The following is an 18,926-nucleotide window of genomic DNA, read 5'->3' as shown; positions in this document are numbered from 1 at the left end:
TTAAAGATCAAACAGGTAGTCCAGTTCCTTTAGTTTTAAAATGACAATTCAGGGACAGAGAAAGGTGGAGTGTGTTTCCCAAGGTCACACAGAGGCCAGGCTTGGTCTGGAACTACACAAGAATGTAAAGCACATTTAGGCATATTTTAGTGCCAATGTTAGAAAGATTAAATATGTTTAGGGGGCTGGGCATGATGGCCCACATCTGTAATCTCAGCACTTTGGGGTGCTGAGGCAGAGGGATTGCTTGAGGCCAGGAGTTCAAGACGAGAGTCCAGCACTATATATTTAATCTTTAACAACACTTTTGAAATCTCATACCCAGTTCAGTAATGTGTCATTTTAGTTTCTGTGTGTCCTCACAAGCCCATTTTAAACTTTTGCTGCTGGTGTAAAGAGTTATATTGCATTTAGCTCTTTGTATGGCTCCTGAAATCTGTGTAGCATTTTATTTAACAGATACGTACATATCTCTGTCTAAGTGCTTTGCAAATATAGCTCATTTAATCCTCAGAACAACCCTATTATGTAAGTGCTATGATTATTCCCATTTTTACAGATGAGGAAACACAGAAAGAGAATTTGAATAACTTGACCAAGGTCTCACAACTAGCAGGTGATGAAACTGGTATTTAAATCCAAAGAATCTGGCTCCAAATTTCATGCTTTTAATGATTACGTTATGCTACCTCCCTTGTGGCTCTTTGAATGTCCCACAAACACAACATCACCTTATGTAGAGATGAAAATTAAAAAATGTAGGCCTTTCAAAAAAACAGTTGGCCCTGTCAATACATTACCTTTGTGCAGTGTATTTTTCCTCTCAAATAAGGTACTGCCATCCCAAATCATATATCTGCACACATAGGCATTGACTGTGTTTTGTAGACATTAGTTAGAATATGTTACTAACAACTTTTCTTATCTGTTATGTAGCTTTGACTTATGACAGCAGAGGCTTGCTCTGTTTTACTAGCACAAGGCCACCTGAAAATGGCACACTGAACTGGATTTCCTAAGGGGATGCAGCGTTGCCTTTAGTTCTGTTTCAAGAGACAAGTATCTCAAGGGGAGATGTTTGGGGATGACCCCTATCGAGGTCAGATCAGAAAGGGATGGCAAGAAGGTTAATTTGAAAAAAAAAAAAATGAAAATATCTACAAGAGTTGTAACACAGTTAACCACAAGTAAAAGCAACAGCATCCTCTTAGCTAAATGATGCTCAGCACACAAAGGGAGGACACATTCTGGGGAACACAAGTTAAAAAGAGTTGCAGTCTACTTGCTTAAGGTGTGCATTGACAGACTCCTAAAGAGGTTTATTACCCAGAGGAGACTTTGAGAAAGTCACCGTGGTGTGAATGACAGTTGTGAACAGACACTTTCTGTTTTGCAGCTAGTCACTGGAAGCAGAGCTGTTTCCTTAACAGTACTGGAGGATGTGTATTTGTAGTTCTCTTCTTGGACTCATTAGTAGGGGGTGTATTTGTTTTCTTGTGGGTTTTTTTTTTTTTTGAAAACTTGTAATTATGTTTTGTTCTTTTTTACTCATGAGAACTTCAGAGCAGATGTATTTTCTACTGAGCTGCCTATGTTCCCATTACACTAGCTTTTCTCTCTGGATCTATATGTGCTTTGTTAAAGTGTTGAAGAGCAGAGCAATGCATGCCTGCGCTTTGCCTTCTGGGGTAGTATGAAGCACAAGCCAATGTGGCCTTCTGGCCGATGTGCACTTGGATAAAAAATATAACAGGCATTCTGCAAACTGTGACTTAAGCAATTTGCTTAAACATTTAAATCTTTAATTTACTTAATTTAAATCTGAAATCTTAAGCATTTAAACATTTAACCTTCCTCAACTTTTTTACTGTCCTTGTTTCACTTAACATTACTGCTAAGAGTGCTGGACTCTTTTAAGATGAAAGTGTTGTGGAGAAATGAAAAAGTAATAAAAATATCCTTATAACAACTTGTGACTATTTTGTAAAATAATGACAGCCAGCGTTTCAGTTAAGGTTCGCCCGCTTGCCTGTGTCATAAAGAAAGTAAAGTTTTAAAAAGGAAATAAGATGAATGATTTAAATTATTTATTCATGATCAGAGTTTCTGGGCTCTAAAGCAGTTGTGGAGGAGGATCTCATTTCTAATACTCTATTCTGGAATGTTCCTTATGAGCTTTTTTTTTTCTCTTTATGAAGGCCCTGGAGATTTAGTCTATTTGTCCTTCTTTCTGTCATAGCCTCCCTCATCTCCTTCTGACCTGGACTTCTCTTTTTCAGGACTGACTTTGAATGAGGACTCAGTTTTCAACTTAATTTTTTCACATGGCATTTAAAACAAGTATAAATACAAATATAACATGTTAAGGTATTTAGTGGTGATTCATAACATTAACAATTAATTTTGGGGAAATATGAATTAATATGGCAGAAGTTTTAAAACAATTTCAAAATTGTGAATGAAATTACTTTTTGTAGCAGCTGAAATATAAGTGGGGGCTATAGAAACGTACCCTGACTTCATTCTGTCACTTGCACACTTTCCTGATTCCAGGGAGTGGAGCTTATCAGTCACTCTGAGTCATGTGGCTACTATATATATCCTGCAGCCTCTGATAGACCAAGTGATCTAGTTAAGGGATCACTTACTTGTCTAGACTGCAGTCCGCATCTAAGGTGGCCCTCCTTTACCTAGGAAAAGGCAGCTTAGGTTGTTCCCCATCTAAGTTGTGAGGGTACTTGAGATTAAGTTAAACTTTATGATACCAATCTGACACAGATACTTATAGAACCACTGGTTTTATTGACAAAGGGTTGTCCCAGTGGGATTTGCATCTGCTCTTTTATTGCTCCTGGCATTAATCTTTTTTACCATCAATCATTCAAACAGTTTTTTTTGGGGGGACAGGCAGGGAGGCTGAGATGGGTGGATTGCTTGAGTTTGAGACCAGCCTGGACAACATGGCAAAACCCCATCTCTACAAAAAATACAAAAAATTAGTACACGCCTGTAGTCCCAGCTACTCCAGAAGCTGAAGTGGGAGATATGGGTATAAATGGGTATAAATTTATATGGGTATAAATGGATATATAGATATATTTTAATGAACTGCTTTTTTTTTCACACTGTCAGTCTCTGGTAAATAGTTGATATTGGTACAACTGGTTTGAATAATAAAGCCAATGCTGTGAAGACATACTATTACTTAATTTTATGTCATTTGGCTAGTTTGAATTGTAGCAACTGAGTTACTTATGAACCATGCACAGAACACATAGTATGTACCTATGTGTCTTAGGTGTGAGTAGCCAAAAGCATGTGTATATGGAGCTGATTATTACCTCTTGAGCAAAGAGCTTAACTTTTATAAAATTCAGTTTTCTCATATGTAAAAGGTGGGGATAGGGTTGGGGGGAGTTGGGATAATACATGTCAAACGTTTAGGACAAATCAGGCATTCTGTAAGTGCTCAATTAAGGGGAGTTAGTTTCATTAACATATAAAGAGGAAAATTGACTTAATCATAGTCATAGTTCTTTAACTTTGTGTCATTAAGCTTTTCATTGATTTAAGGAAAAACCTTCCTAAGAGTATTTTCTTTCATTTATTTTTTCACTTTCATTTTTTGTTCCTTGTCTTATTATTTTTTTCCTGTACTTAAATCAGCTTAAGACATCATTATTCAAAGAATAAAACACAGTAAAGTTTTGTTCTTCCAAGTTAAAAATCTGTGATATGGCTAGTGGTTTTCTTCTGTACTGGTACAATGGTGTATTTGTTCCTAAGCATTGAGTATAATTTGGACTAACAATTTTTTAATATTAAATCTTATGTTATGCATAAGAAATGTGAACTTGGTCCTAAAAGCAAGAACTCAAAACAGAAATATAAAAAGGTTGTACAGTTCACATATAAAAAAGCATTTGATCTATTTTGCATAGTAAGAACAAAATAGATCTGAATTAAGAACTTGTAAAAGTGGATGTTTTTCCAGATGGATTTATTGTGTCTGAAATAATTTGAAAAATAGTATGGAAGGTTGTCTCTTTCCTGTCTCCCTCCAAGTAAGCATTAGCTGTAAGTGTTTTGAAATATTGATTGATAGATGAAACCTCAGCAAAAGAAGAAGAGCACATTTTGACCAATACCGAGATAACTAACTTAAGCTTAGCTTAGAAAGCTTTTGGTGATGATGCACACCTTTTATGTCAGTTCAGTGAGCTGCAGCCATTTACAGTGGCCTAAAGAATAATGACCTTGAATTACCTCACGTAAGAAGTCTGGAGGTTGAAATTTCAAGGCGCTACAGCAGAAATCCATGCTCTTTCCCAGCGACTTTGGAGTATAATCTTCCTCGCCCACGCCTGTTTCCTTAATATATAACAAGATTGTTGCCATATAGCGCTAAGGCTTTCAAGAGCAGGAAGCTGGAAGACCTTTTATTTGTGCGCCTCTCATATTTTATCAGCAGAGGAAAATTTTGTCCCAAAGCCTTCTACCATATTTCCTTTTGTGTTTCATTGGTCAGAACTGTGTCACATGGATACCCTTAACTCCAAGGGGGCTAAGAAAGTCAGTATCTAGCAAAAAGCAATGGGATTACCATGGTGGATTTGTACTAACTTTGATTTATCCCCTAGGCCTGGGGCAGGAGCCTAGCTTCCCTGAGTCAAGACAGATTTGCCAGGTACATGTATATAAAATCAGGGCTCTGTGGGTGAGTAGGAAGGACTGGCTAATTGATAGGCAAGGAACAGTGTCTGCTATTTCCTTGAGCAATGATAGTGACCGGTTGCTGTCATAGGATTTTTGAAGCAGCAGTGTTACCATGACAATCTGATCATGCTGGTGACCATCATTCAGCAGTGAATAGTTAACTGCCAGGCAGTGTACAATGGAGAGATTGAGCTGCAGATATAAATTTGGAAGTTATTAGCATATATATGATATCTAGATTTATGGGGACAGATACTCTCTCCAGATCAAAACAACCAAAATGGCATGATGGTAATAAAATAGTTTTAAAAATCTGGTATTATAGAATGCCTAGGTGGTAAGTGAAGTTTTTTTTTCTCTTTTTTGTTTTTAAATGGATTTTATTTTTTAGAGCAATTTTAGGTTCACAGTGAAATTGAGCAGAAGATACAAAGATTTCCCATGTACCCAGTACGCCTACACATACACAGCCTCCTCTACCATCAGCATCACCTACAAGAGGGGTATGTTTTTGTCTTTGTTTTTTTTTGAGATGGAGTCTTGCTCTGTCGCCCAGGCTGGAGTGCAGTGGCACGATCTCAGCTCACTGCAACTCCACCTCCCGGGTTCAAGTAATTCTCCTGCTTCACCCTCCCGAGTAGCTGGGACTACAGGTGCATACCATTATGCCTGGCTAACTTTTGTATTTTTAGTAGAGACGGGGTTTCACCATGTTGGCCAGTCTGGCCTTGAACTCCTGACCTCAAGTGATCCACCCTCCTTGGCCTCCCAAAATGCTGCGATTACAGGCGTGAGCCATCGTGCCTGGTCAGGGTGCTGTTTTTTATAATTGGTGAACATACATTGACACATCATTGTCACCTAAAGTCCTTAGAGAATGTACAGCTTACTTGTGTCATGGGTCAGGGAATATCTTAGGTTTTCTAAAAGATGACACTTAATTTGGCAAGGAGATTCCAGCCCAGAATCATCTCTGCTCAACCTTGTTTTCTTCACATGTTAATGCTATTCTTTGGCCATCCTTGGTTCTTGCCTTTGCTTTCAGAAAATAGCAGCCAAGGTGTGAACAAGTAGATGGGCCAGCAAGGGTGGAGTGAACTGGTACCAGTTACTGGGGCCCAGTGTACTGGATGAGGGATGGCCAGTGAGTTGTGTTCATATATGTACCAGTCCAATGCCAATGTAAAGAATTTCTGCCATTCTACCATTGCAGAGTGGGCCTGAAAAATGTTTTCAGCAATGTTCAAATTTCTTCCCACTACCTGCAAACATGAATTTGGGGATTTCAGCTAACTTCTTACTACCTGTAGCATATGGGATTTGGAGTAGGGTATAATTAAAATTGATGGGTAACTCTAATCTCCTTTTAGCCTTATTAGCAATATAAACCCTCTGACAGCTACTTAAACAAACTAGAGTCTTCTTATCTCTCTCTTTTCTTCTTAATCTCTTATCTGCCTATAATAATGTTATTACTGTACTATAATTAATACCTGTTAAGGGAGTATTTACTGAGACTTTGTTAGTGCTTTACATATATTAACTACTTTAGTCTTCACAACAACACAATGAGGCTTATCCATACTAGATAGGTGAACAAACTAAGGCTCAGAGAGATTGGATAACTTGCCCAGGGTCATATATCTAGTAAGTAGTAGAGCTAGAATACAGAGCTACAAACTAAGGGTGGTGAAATGCTGCAAAGCCAGAAAAGCACTGAGAAGAAATGAAGGGAAAGCCCTGGCCATTCCATAGTTCAGTGTAATCAGTAACTTATGATAGTTTGTATTATTTAAGTAGAAAGTTAAAATGAGTCAATTTCATGTGATGGGCTGTGTGGCTCTCTTTTCTCTTTGTGTGTCTCTTTGTGGGTGTGTGTGTTGAAGGCCTTTTAATGCTCTAAAACAAAACAGATTATATCTGACCATTGTTAGAGAAATTTGTAAAAAAAAAAAAAATCATTAGCTGGGCTGGACATGGTGGCTCACGCCTGTAATCCCAGCACTTTGGGAGGCCGAGGTGGGCGGATCACGAGGTCAGGAGATCGAGACAATCCTGGCTAACAAGGTGAAACCCCGTCTCTACTAAAAAATACAAAAAATTAGCTGGCGTGGTCGTGGGCGCTGTCGTGGGCGCCTGTAGTCCCAGCTACTTGGGAGGTTGAGGCAGGAGAATGGCATGAACCTGGGAGGCAGAGCTTGCAGTAAGCCGAGATCGCGCCACTGCACTCCAGCCTGGGCAACAGAGTGAGACTCTGTCTTAAAAAAAAAATTATTAGCTGTTTTCTCAAAGAGAAATTAAATGAATATAGCTGATGTTCACTTTAGTGTTTATTTTTAACAAAGCCTCATAGAGAAAACTAGTCTCATAGGAGAAAATCATTATAGAAAGTCTGATGCTCAGCCAGGCACGGGGGCTTATGCTTGTAATCTTAGCACATTGGGAGGCCAAGGTGGGTAGATCACCTGAGGTCAGGAGTTTGAGACCAACCTGGCCAACATGGTGAAACCCTGTCTCTACTAAAAATACAAAAAAACTAGCGGGGCGTGGTGGCAGGTGCCTGTAATCCCAGCTACTCAGGAGGCTGAGGCAGGAGAATTGCTTGAACTGGGGAGGCAGAGGTTGCAGTGAGCCGAGATTGTGCCACTGCACTCCAGCCTGGGCCACAAGAGCAAGACTCCATCAAAAAAAAAAAAAAAAAAAAAAACAAAGAAAGTCTCTGATGCTCATTCTTTTCCAAATGGAAATCTCCCCCGCCCCCTTCTTTTTTAAATCAATTTTAGTACATACTCATTGGAAAGACCTTAAGTAAAATTCTGTTATTCAGGATTAACTTTATACAATTTGAAATGTATTGCATATCTTTCTGGATATCATTCTTGGTCTGTAAACATATAAAAACACATCTTTTTTTAAACAAAAAATTAGAATTCACTTTTTACACTCAACACTGTATCTTGGACATCTTTCCCTGTCAATACCCTTTTTAAAGGCTTCAGAATATTTCATTGTATGGATGTGCCAAAATGTAAACAGTCTACTGCCCTTTACATACACATGCTCTGTAACCTTCTAGTTTAATAAATTAAAATTCATTTTAATATAACTCGTTTCTCTTTAAATTTCATTTTGTCTATATAAAATGTAGAATTTGAACTAGTTCATCTCTGAGATGTCTTCCAACTCCACACATGGTGATTCCTAATTCTGCTCGATTAATTTTAGAGCTGCCAGCTGCTCCCACAGTTTTGCCAACTATCCTCTGCCTTGTAGTCGTGCCTCTGCTGCTCACCCAGCCCTGGCTTCTCTTGATATCTGCTTTGGGGAAGCAAAATGCTGCCCCAGAACATGGTAGGTGGCTCAGGAGAGAGAATAAGGAAGCCACAGCACTGAGCCTAGGCGGCCAGGCTTTAGAACAGTGGTGAGAATATGACAGTAAGGTGTGCAGAGAGCAGTAAGACTGTGGTGTCTGTCCACAGAAGCTGTATGTGGGTGTGTTAGTTCTGAGCCCAGGATCAGTGTGACTGCCAGAGGATGAGGCGGTACTAGAGACAGAGGAGCCTGTAAAAGAGTGGACCAGGCCTGTGGAGAGAGTGGTAGGAATTGTTGCCTGTTGCCATGGGGTCATTCCAGAACTCCTCTAGGGGTTAGCTGTGCAGGCTGAAGTTCCAGCTAGACAGATACAGGGCTTTTAGATGCAGTTCTTGAAATCTTAGTGAACAGTTTTATTTCAGTGTTGTTATCTTGAATCCTTTTACAAATTTCAGAATATTCAGGTGAGGGTTCTAGATCATATTAGAGTTGACTTATTCTAATTTTAGTAGAGACATTATTCAGTTTGCCTTCTACGTCCAACTTTTCTTCTCTTTTGGCCTCTCACTCATTACTGGAAAGGGGTAGCCTGCCCTCTGGCTACAGCTGATTATACCCAAACTGGCCATTTGGATTTCCTTTCTTAGAACACGTAGGGCAGGTGCTGTGAAGACTGGAACTTTGAGGTGGTTTCCAAACACAGTTCTGCATTATGATCACCTGCACAGCCTTGTAAGAGCAGCTGAATCACTAGGTCTGAAGAAGGACCCAGGCGTGTATATTTTTAATAAGTTCTGTAGATGGATGTGGATGATCATCTAAGTTTGAGGACCAGTGGACTAGGACACCAACTCAGAACACTATCCTGTTCACTTCTGATAGTTCCCCCCTGCAAATCCAGGTGAGTAGAGTGGAGGGTAGAATGGACCTCCAGGGATCTGGACACTGAGACTATGACCCTGCCTCCTATTTTTCTGCTCTGTGGCCAGTTTAACCTTTCTCTGGGGTCCCCTCCAAAAGTAAGATTGTGACCTCCTATTGTATGTATATTAATTCAATAAATATTAAATGCCTACTTTGTACCGGACATTTTGCTGAGTGCTATCCAGCTTGCCACTGAATTGTTTTCTTAATTAGTAAAACAGCATAGGATAGTGAACAAAGCACAGGCTTTGGAGTTAATTTTAAGTGTAAGACCAATCCTTGCTACTTGTAGCTGGGTGCCCTGCACATGTTATTTCTCTACACTAAGCCTCGGCTTCTTCTGCTCAAATACAGGAACAATACCTATCCTACATGGCTATTATGAAGGTTAAATTAAATAATAGGTTTCTACCCCTCCATTCTATGGCTTGGCCATTTTGGCTAGACTGCAAGGGACCTAAGAGCATAGAGCATATCTTATGGTTTCATGAATCCTCTATGTTGCCTAAATTGCTACCTCTTTATTCTGATACACCAAGTTGGAATATGAGTCATATTTGTACAAGGCAGAGAGTGTTTTGTTGGAGAATCACTTTTATCTACTGAATTTGGACAAGGAAGTCTAATCAGAAGGTATATAAGTAGCCTGGGCATGGTGGCTCATGCCTGTAATCCTAGTATTTTGGGAGGCTGAGGCAGGAGGATCACTTGAGCCCCATGAGTTTGAGACCAGCCTGGGGAACAAGGCAAAACCCCGTCTTTATAAAAAAGTACAGAAGGTAGCCAAGCATGATGATGTGAATCTGTAGTCCCAGCTACTGGAGAGGCTGAGGTGGGAGGATCACTTGAGTCCAGGAGGTTGAGGCCGCAGTGAGCTGTGATCATGCCACTGCACTCCAGCCTGGGTGACAGAGCAAGACCCTGTCTCAATCAATCAATCAATCAATCAATCTTTTTAAAAAGAAGATATATAAGTAAATAGCATTCAGAAAACCTCAAGTTTGTTTTTTTTTTTTGCTTTTTTTTTTTTTGAGACCGAGTCTTGCTCTGTCACCCAGGCTGGAGTGCAGTGGTGGAATCTCGGCTCACTGCAACCCCCGCCTCCCAGGTTCAAGTGAGTCTCCTGCCTCAGCCTCCCAAGCAGCTGGGATTACAGGCATGTGCCACCATGCCCGGCTAATTTTTGTATTTTTAGTAGAGGTGGGGTTTCACCATGTTGGCCAGGCTGGTCTTGAACTTCTGACCTCAGGTGATCTGCCCACCTCGGCCTCCCAAAGTGCTGGGACTACAGGTGTGAGCCATTGTGCCTGGCCAAAAACCTCAGTTTTAAGCTTTTTTCTTCTCTCACCATGACTACATGGGGCACTTCACCTTTTTGAACCTCACGTTCCTGAGTGAGCTAGACCATCTCTTCCCTTTTTTCTTGTTTTGGGTAGTTTGTGATTGTTATGACACATAAAGACATTTTTTAAATTGAACATTGTGCTATTTTAAATTAAAACAATTAAATGCTTCAATAATATGAGAAGATCTATTAAAAAATCTCTTTAGCTTAATAGACTCATTGGCCTTTTCCTGGCTTCTTTCATATGCCTTGGTTTTCTGCAAAGTTGTGATCAGTGTATGTATTCAATTTGGAGTTCTTTTATTTCTACTTTTCAATGTTACTATATAGTGTTCTAGTATATTAACATGGGGACTTTAGAATTCATATTGTAGATATGAATTAAAAAAAAATTTTTTTTTCCTAGAAGAGCTGAACTGTTAGGCTTCCTGTTTTTCAATCTGTGGAACTTGACTAACATTTAAAAAATAATGAAATAGAATGGAATTTAAAATATCAGAATGGTTTCAGGAAATATCTATTTAAGTTTATATTTTTATGTGAAGATGTCTGTTTACTGGATCATGATGTAAAATGTATGCTTACCGAGGGTTGTGGCCAAAAGAATTTAAAAGCCACTGGATTAATAATGACAGTCCCATCACATTTTGAGGTTTTTACGTCATATTCTAGAAAAGACTGTTTAATTCCCAGTTGTGTCCTGAGAGTTGCTTCTTTTGAAAGTACATAGTTGTGAGCTATTGCGTTCACAAAACTAAGACCTTAAGTGAAATGTAATTACGTATCTCCTCTGCCCAGAATGAATGTACAGGAAACAAATTTTTATTATACTAATAATTAAATAAATCCAATTAAATATGGATAAGCCATACTATACCAAATGAAACACAGCGGGAGAAGAAATCTTACACATAAAGGATATACTGTGTTCTTTGGTTAACATGCTTGTCTACACTTTTCCTTTGGCCTTCTATTACATTCGCCAGCTTCTATCTGAAGGAAGCTAAAAAAATACAGACTTTGTGCATACATTACAAGCCATTTTTTAATAATCAGCTCTCTTAAATTCATTTTATATGATTCTTGTACTTTGAAATATTTGGGGCTGGGTGTGGGAGCCGCCAGACTGCACTTTGGGAGGCCAAGGCAGGAGGATTGCTTGAGGCCAGGAGTTCGATACCAGCCTGGGCAACACAGTGAGACCTTGTCTCTACTAAAAATTTAGCAAGTAGCTAGGTGTGGTGGTGTGTACCTGTAGTCCCAGCTACTTGGGAGGCTGAAGTGAAGGGAATTACATGAGCCCAGAAGTTTGAGGTTGCAGTGAGCTATTATTGTGCAACTGCACTCCAGCCTGTGCAGAGACCCTGTCTCAAAAAAAATAAAAATTTTGCCTAGTCTTGAAGTTCAAAGCAACATTCACCTTATTACTTGTTCCTCTCTCTGTCTTCCTCATCAGTAATCATCTCATTGAGCTATAATTTTTCCCCTTTTGGTTATTTTCTAAAACTCACACACATAGCTGCTTCTCATTAACTGTACAAGGGCTTTCTTAGTGAGTGACTGAGCATGATTTAGCAGCCTGACTGTCTCTTTGGGGAGCTGATGTTATGGAGTAGCCAATGTATTTGCTTTTTGAAAATTTTTTATTTCAATAGGTTTTTGGGTAACAGGTGGCGTTTGGTTACATGGATAAGTTTTTAGTGGCAATTTCTGAGATTTCGGTGCACCCATCAACTGAGCAGGGTACACTGTACCCAATGTGTAGTCTTTTATCCCTCACTCCCCCCAGCCCTTTCCCCAAAGTCCCCATAGTCCATTGTATCTTATGCCTTTGCATCCTCATAGCTTAGCTCCCTGTCAATGTATTTTCAGTAGTTAACCTGTTTCATAGGCTAAACAAGATTCAGAGTTCTTTTATTTTACTGTTTCAGTCCAGCTCAGTTATGATAAATATCTAGATCTGTTAGGATAAGAAATTGTGGAGCTTCAGGTTTAGAATAATGAGATTCCTAGGACTGAAGGAAATTTCTGTGATTTAGAAAATTATTTTAAATGTATTTCCATCCATTTGCAGAATGAATTTTGTTTAAGCAATAGCTAGGGTTGGGAAAGTCCTGTTATTAACTGAGGAGAGGAGGAAAGTCCATAGCCTGTGGATCAGATAAAGACATTCTGAACTAAATAGACACCATGAGGTTTGTTTTCACCCATTTACTATAAAATATGCTGTGGATTTTGGGCAGTACCTAACCTATGTTCCAAATGTTGCTTTATGGGAAATTCTTATTCACCCATGATATATCTCAATCATTAAAAGTACATAAGAACCTGGTTATCATGAGAGAATTCTTCCTGATATATCCCTGGTGGCAGGACCCAGCTTGGGAGTGGAAATTGCTCTAGCTCCCAGTCATTAGTGGTATATTCTAGGACTTGTGGGGAGGCTTTGGCAGGGTGGAGATCCAGGGCAGTAACAGCTGGTGCTGCTTTCTCTGGTGACCAGGAGACTAGAAACAAGTGGTTATAATGGCTTGTCCCGATATCCACATTGCTTCCAGTCTTTAAGCTGTACTCTTGCATCTAGTGACACAGTGCCTACATGTGCCTAAGTTTCTCAGTGGTATCAGAGGACAGGTTATGAAAGTGTATTTGAAAATCTTTCATTGATATCTTACCAAATGATATACTTTCTTTTGTACTGCCTTTCAGAATTAAAGCTATAGAGAGTCCCAACAAAGAAGATGATACCCAGTGGCTGACCTACTGGGTAGTGTATGGTGTGTTCAGCATTGCTGAATTCTTCTCTGATATCTTCCTGTCATGGTTCCCCTTCTACTACATGCTGAAGGTATGTTGGTCTTGCTACCACTAAAACTCCATCTCAGGACCTGTATAGAAGAAGTAGGAATAAATGCTTGAATGTTGTACATCTGTGGCTCTGTCTCAGATTATAAACAAGAAGACAGGCCTGGGCAACAGAGCGAGACTCTGTCTCAAAAAAAAACAAAAAAAAAATGCTCAAGCAAGCCACTTGCCTCAGCCTCCCGAGTAGCTGGGACCATAGGCGCACACCACTGCACCTGGCTACTCTTTTAAGCAATTTTATCTAAAGAAATTTAGATATAGGAAATTAAATATAGGAAGCTCCATCACTCCAACCACCATCATAAATGGTAGTATCTTGAGTTTTAGTTCTGGGTAATTATGGATATATATTTCTTTTTGTCTTTGGTCTTAGCCTTTTTTTTTTTTTTCTTTTTTTTGAGATGGAGTCTTGCTCCGTCGCCCAGGCTAGAGTGCAGTGGCATGATCTTCGCTCACTGCAACCTCCACCCCCCAGGTTCAAGCAATTCTCCTGCCTCAGCCTCCTGAGTAGCAGGGATTACAGGCGCCCACCACCATGCTTGGCTAATTTTTGTATTTTTAGTAGAGACAGGGTTGGTTTTTTTAAAAATCTATTTATTTGTACTTCTTCTGGGAGATTTCTCAATCTGACCTCCTTTTTTTTTTTTTTCTGAGATGGGCTCTTGCTCTGTTGCCCAGGCTAGAGTGCCATGGTACAATCTCCGCTCACTGCAACCTCCGCATCCTGGGTTCAAGTGATTGTCCTGCCTCAGCCTCCCGAGTAGCTGGGATTACAGGCATGTGCCACCACGCCTGGTCAATTTTTGTATTTTTTTTTGGTAGAGAAAGAGTTTCACCATGTTGGCCAGGGTGCTCTCGAACTCCTGACCTTAAGCAATCCACCCACCTCGGCCTCCCAAAGTGCTGGGATTACAGGCGTGAGCCACCGTGCCCGGACTCAATCTGACCATCTAATTTTCAACTGTATTCCATGACTACATTATAACCATTCTGTTATTCCTGCTATATACCGTGTTCTTCATTTCAGCTATTATATTGTTCACACCTAATGTTTTTGCTTGGCTCTTTTCTGTTTTCTTGTTCTTGTTTCATATTGCTAATATTTTCTCATTTCTTTTAGTATGGTTACCGCTCCCCAGTTTAAAATTCTTGGTCAGCAGTTCTAATATTTTTGCTCCTGACCAAAACCTGTAGTTGATTGTGTTGTTTTTCTTTTGAAATGTACTCTTGGCCAGGCGTGGTGGCTCATGCCTGCAATTCTAGCACTTTGGGAGGCCGAGGCGGGCAGATGGCCTGAGCTCAGGAGTTTGAGACCAGCCTGGGCAACACGGTGAAACCCTGTCTCTACTAAAATACAAACGAAATTAGCTGGGTGTGGCAGAGTGCACCTGTAGTCCCAGCTACTCAGGAGGTGAGGCAGGAGAACTGCTTGAATCTGGGACGCAGAGGTTGCAGTGAACCGAGATCACACTACTGCACTCCAGCCTAGGCAACAGAGCCAGACTCCATCTCTAAAAAAAAAAAAGAAATATATTCTTAAAATATCTTTTTATTTTAGCCTACAAACTGCTTTTCATCCATGAGTATCAGCTATCCCATCAGGCACTGGAATGGAGGGGGCCCCAGTCCATGCTAGTACTAGTAAGTTCTGGGTAGGGGGTGGATGAGTCCTAGGAGTTGGGGGCCCCAGGCACACAGGAACCATAGTTAACCACTCTTCATCTACAGAAGAGCTCCTCAGGTCAAAGCTTCACTGTACAGTCCCCCTCTACCCCAGCAAAGCAGCATCAAAAGGAAGTGATCCTGGGTTATAGTTCACAGCTCTAGGAGTTGGAGCAGGAGGGGTAGGGAAGTAACTGCCTTTAATTAGTGTCCACCTGTTTTCCTGAGTGATTTGCAAAGACAGGACTTTTATGCCAAAACCTCTGTTTTAGAAAAAAGTAGAGGACAATATTTTTTAACTTTGAGGTATAGAAGCAAGACAAAATACAAAAGTTTCAAAGAAAAAGATTTGATAAATTCAACTAAAAATTTCTAAAAATTAAATTTCTATATGACAGTGGGCAGCATAAACAAAGTTAAAATAATGACAGACTAGGAAGATAGATTTACAACACACACACCAAATAAGGAATATCCAGAATACATAACAATTTCCATAAGTAAAAAGAAAAAGAAAATGGGAAAAGGTTCTAAGTTAAGTATTTCACGGAAGAGAAAAAATATAGAATGGCTAGTAAACAGCTCACCAGTGATCTGGGAAGTGTGAGTTAAAATAGTGAAATCCCATATTTTGTTCATTAAACTGGCAGATATTTTAAAGATTGAAAATATCTGGTATTGGTGAATGTATAGGGAAATGGACATGTAATGGTACAGGCTGAACATCTGAAATTGGAAATCCTAAATGCTTTAAAACCCCAAACTTTTTGAGTGCCCACATGATGATCAAAGGAAATGCTCATTGGAGCATTTAGATTTTAGAGTTTCTGATTTGGTATGCTCAGCTGGTATAATGTACATATTCCAAAATCTGAATAAATGTGAAACCCTAAACACTTTTAGTCCCAAGCATTTCAGATAAGGGATACTTAACAGCGTAGTGGTATAAACTTGAATAACCTTTTTAAGGGACCTTTTAACCATTTCTTGTTGAATTGAAAAATGATACTCTTAACAATTCTAAGGAAATAGTCACTGTGCATTAAAGAGCTGCACAAAGATATTCATGGCAGCATTTTTTGTTGTCAACTGTATATAATATGAACTGCATAATGTAAACATTATAAACAGAAATGTCCATCAGCAGGTAAATGGTTCATTCAATTAATAGTATATCCATACAGTTAAATGGAATGAAATAGATCCATATGTACAGACCCAGAAATTTTTGCATAATTTAGTAATTATGAAAAGTTATACAGGACAGTTGTGCTAGCTTTTGCCTATAATCCCAGCATACTCGGAGGCCAAGGCAGAAGGACTGCTTGATGCCAGGAGTTTGACACCATCCTGGGCAACATGGTGAGACCCTGTCTCCACACACACAAATTTAAAAATTAACCAGGCTCCCAGATCACAGCATGTTGACCAAAAAAAAAAAAACCAAAAAACAAAAAAACAAATGCCAGGCATGGTGGTGCATGCCTGTGGTCCCATCTGCTCAGGAGGCTGAGGTGGGAGGATGGTTTGAGCCCAGGAGTTCAAGGCTACAATAAGCAATGATCACCCCACTGCACTCTAGCCTGGGTGACAGAGTGAGACCCTGTCTCGAAAAAGAAAAAAAGTAATAGAACATTAAATACAGTATCACACCATTTATGGTTAAAAAAGAAAAAAGACAAGACACTATATGAAGTGGGTGTCTTTTAAAGTTTAAAAAATTAAATGAAAACATGCTCAGTATAGATTCTTTTATATTTTTGAATGACTTCACCACAGAATGCCTTGTAAGGCAATTAAGAATTTTCCTTTCAAAACTGATGGAAGAAAATAAAAATTGGTCTGTGGAAAGAGTTGATTTCAAAGATTGGATTTTTTTGTTTTTATTATTCAAATTCATTTAACATTTATAAAAATATTCTTACAATCTTTAACTTGGACATGACATAATTTAAACTTCAGATAATTTTAAAGCCCTTAATAAGATCCATCTAATCATAGGGACCTCACAGTACAGTCTTTAGTGGAAAGAAATTGGCTTTTGCTTTGGGCCCACTTGCTTGTGGCAGTGAACACTATCTTGTCAGCAGAACTACTTGCAGTAGTTCTGACCTCAGACTTCCAAATGTGAGCAAGCTTGACTTCTAGCCTACTCCTAATCACCTCTGCTAATGGAGTTCACAGAGAGGTAGAGAGAAGATCCAAAATAAATGGTAGTCACTGAATCATTTATATTTGGTTTTGAAGTTCATTTAAAATATTGCTTTGTAGCAGACTTTCTTCCCTAATGGTAAAATGAATGTGCATCCATTAGTAGTCTCCAGCTGCATGGCATCATAGTGTTCATGAGAGTGAATTTATTGCATACATTCCAAATAGATAACATACTTGAAAGGATTAAAAATTCATGATGCTGTCAATCAAAATACTTTCTTCCTACATTAGTGGCATACTCTGAATGACTTAGTGAACAGACTGAGAAGAGGCCTCTGAATTGCAGAGTCTGTAGGAGAAGGTTCAGGAGAGTATTGAATTTTAGGGACTAGAATCCATCTTACCTATGCTGTTGCAATCGCATGCTGACTGGAAGTGTGGGAAAGAGACTTACAAGTAAGGACATGGGTTTGTTTTGTTTTTTGTTTTTTGGGATGGAGTGTTGCTCTGTCACCCAGGCTGGAGTGCAGTGGTGCCATCTTGGCTCACTGCAACCACTGCCTCTCCAGTTCCAGCGATTCGCCTGCCACAGCCTCCCAAGTAGCTGGGATTACAGGCACGCACCACCACACCCAGCTAATTTTTGTATTTTTAGTAGAGATGGGGTTTCACCATGTTTGCCAGGCTGGTCTCAAACTCCTGACCTCAAGTGATCTGCCTGCCTCAGCCTCTCAAAATGCTGGGATTACAGGTGTGAGCCACTGCTCCCAGCCCAAGGACATGTTTAATATTTTATTTTTTGCAGAGTTAATATTATTGGCTTTATTTTCATTTTTCTAAAGCAGCTTATAAGATTGGAGGAAAATGAAAAGAGCCAATGGCTTGGCATCAAAGCTTAGTTGAGAAGATAATATATGATGTATTTAGGTAGAAATTGGATCGTGCATATTCTGAGCTTTGCTCTGACATCTGGCCTTGAGCAACAGGGTTTAAAAATAAATTTAAAAGCTTTTTTTCTTGATTATGAAATTTACATATGCTCATTCCTTTATTCAGCAGATTTATTTAGAACCTCCATGTGCCAGATTCTGTTCTACATCTGGGAGATATTTTGGCGAATAAAACAAAGTCCTTGTTGTCCTACTGTTTACATTTGTGTGTGTGTGTGTGTGTGTGTGTGTGTGTGTGTTGGGATGTGTTTTATGTAGGGAGGAAAATAACATTTGTAATCCTACATCTTAGAGTAGTCTTCCTATTTTTTAAAATGTGCAAATATATTGGTCTATGTATATAAATAAAAACAGAACTCTGTGTGTGTGTATGTGTATATATATATGTATGTATTGCTGTCTTAACATATGTGTGGCTTAGATCACATTTGATATATAATTCTGTGTCTTGCTTTTTTCAATTAACACAGTATTATGAGTATTTTCTCATGTTATTCAGTATTTTTTGACATAGCTATCTGTTATTGATAATTTACCTACTTCCCAATTGAAAGACATTGAGGACATTTGTCATGCGATTATACATAATGCTGCAATTAATATCTTTGTATCCTCTGTTTACCTTCATTTAAATCATTTTCTAGATTTACTTTACTTTTTTTGAGACGGAGTCTTGCTCTGTCGCCCAGGCTGGAGTGCAGTGGCGTGACCTCTGCTCACTGCAACCTCTTTCCCAGGTTCAAGTGATTCTCCTGTCTCAGCCTCCCGAGTAGCTGGGACTACAGGTGCACAACCACGCCCGGCTAATTTTTGTATTTTTAGTAGAGACGGGGTTTCACCATGTTGGCCAGGCTGGTCTCAACTCCTGACCTTGTGATCCACCCAACTCAGCCTCCTGAAGTGCTGCAATTACAGGCATGAGCCACCAGGTCTGGCTAGATTTATTTTTAGAACAAGGTTGAGTAAACTCTGGCAAGGTTAGGTCCTGACCTGAATTG

General features: G+C 39.4%; 1 protein-coding gene across 1 annotated transcript in view; it reads left to right on the top strand.

Annotated features, from left to right (window-relative positions):
* REEP5 (receptor accessory protein 5) overlaps window positions 1-18,926 on the top strand; it is a 44,061-nt gene that overhangs the window by 4,905 nt on the left and 20,230 nt on the right. The window contains exon 3 of the mRNA XM_034960339.3: window positions 13,007-13,145. Coding sequence (XP_034816230.1) covers window positions 13,007-13,145 — 139 coding nt within the window. The remainder of the gene's footprint in view (window positions 1-13,006; window positions 13,146-18,926) is intronic.

Source organism: Pan paniscus, chromosome 4 (genome assembly GCF_029289425.2).
Source record: "Pan paniscus chromosome 4, NHGRI_mPanPan1-v2.0_pri, whole genome shotgun sequence".
Classification (NCBI taxonomy): domain Eukaryota; kingdom Metazoa; phylum Chordata; class Mammalia; order Primates; family Hominidae; genus Pan; species Pan paniscus.
This window is presented reverse-complemented; position numbering and strand designations above follow the sequence as displayed.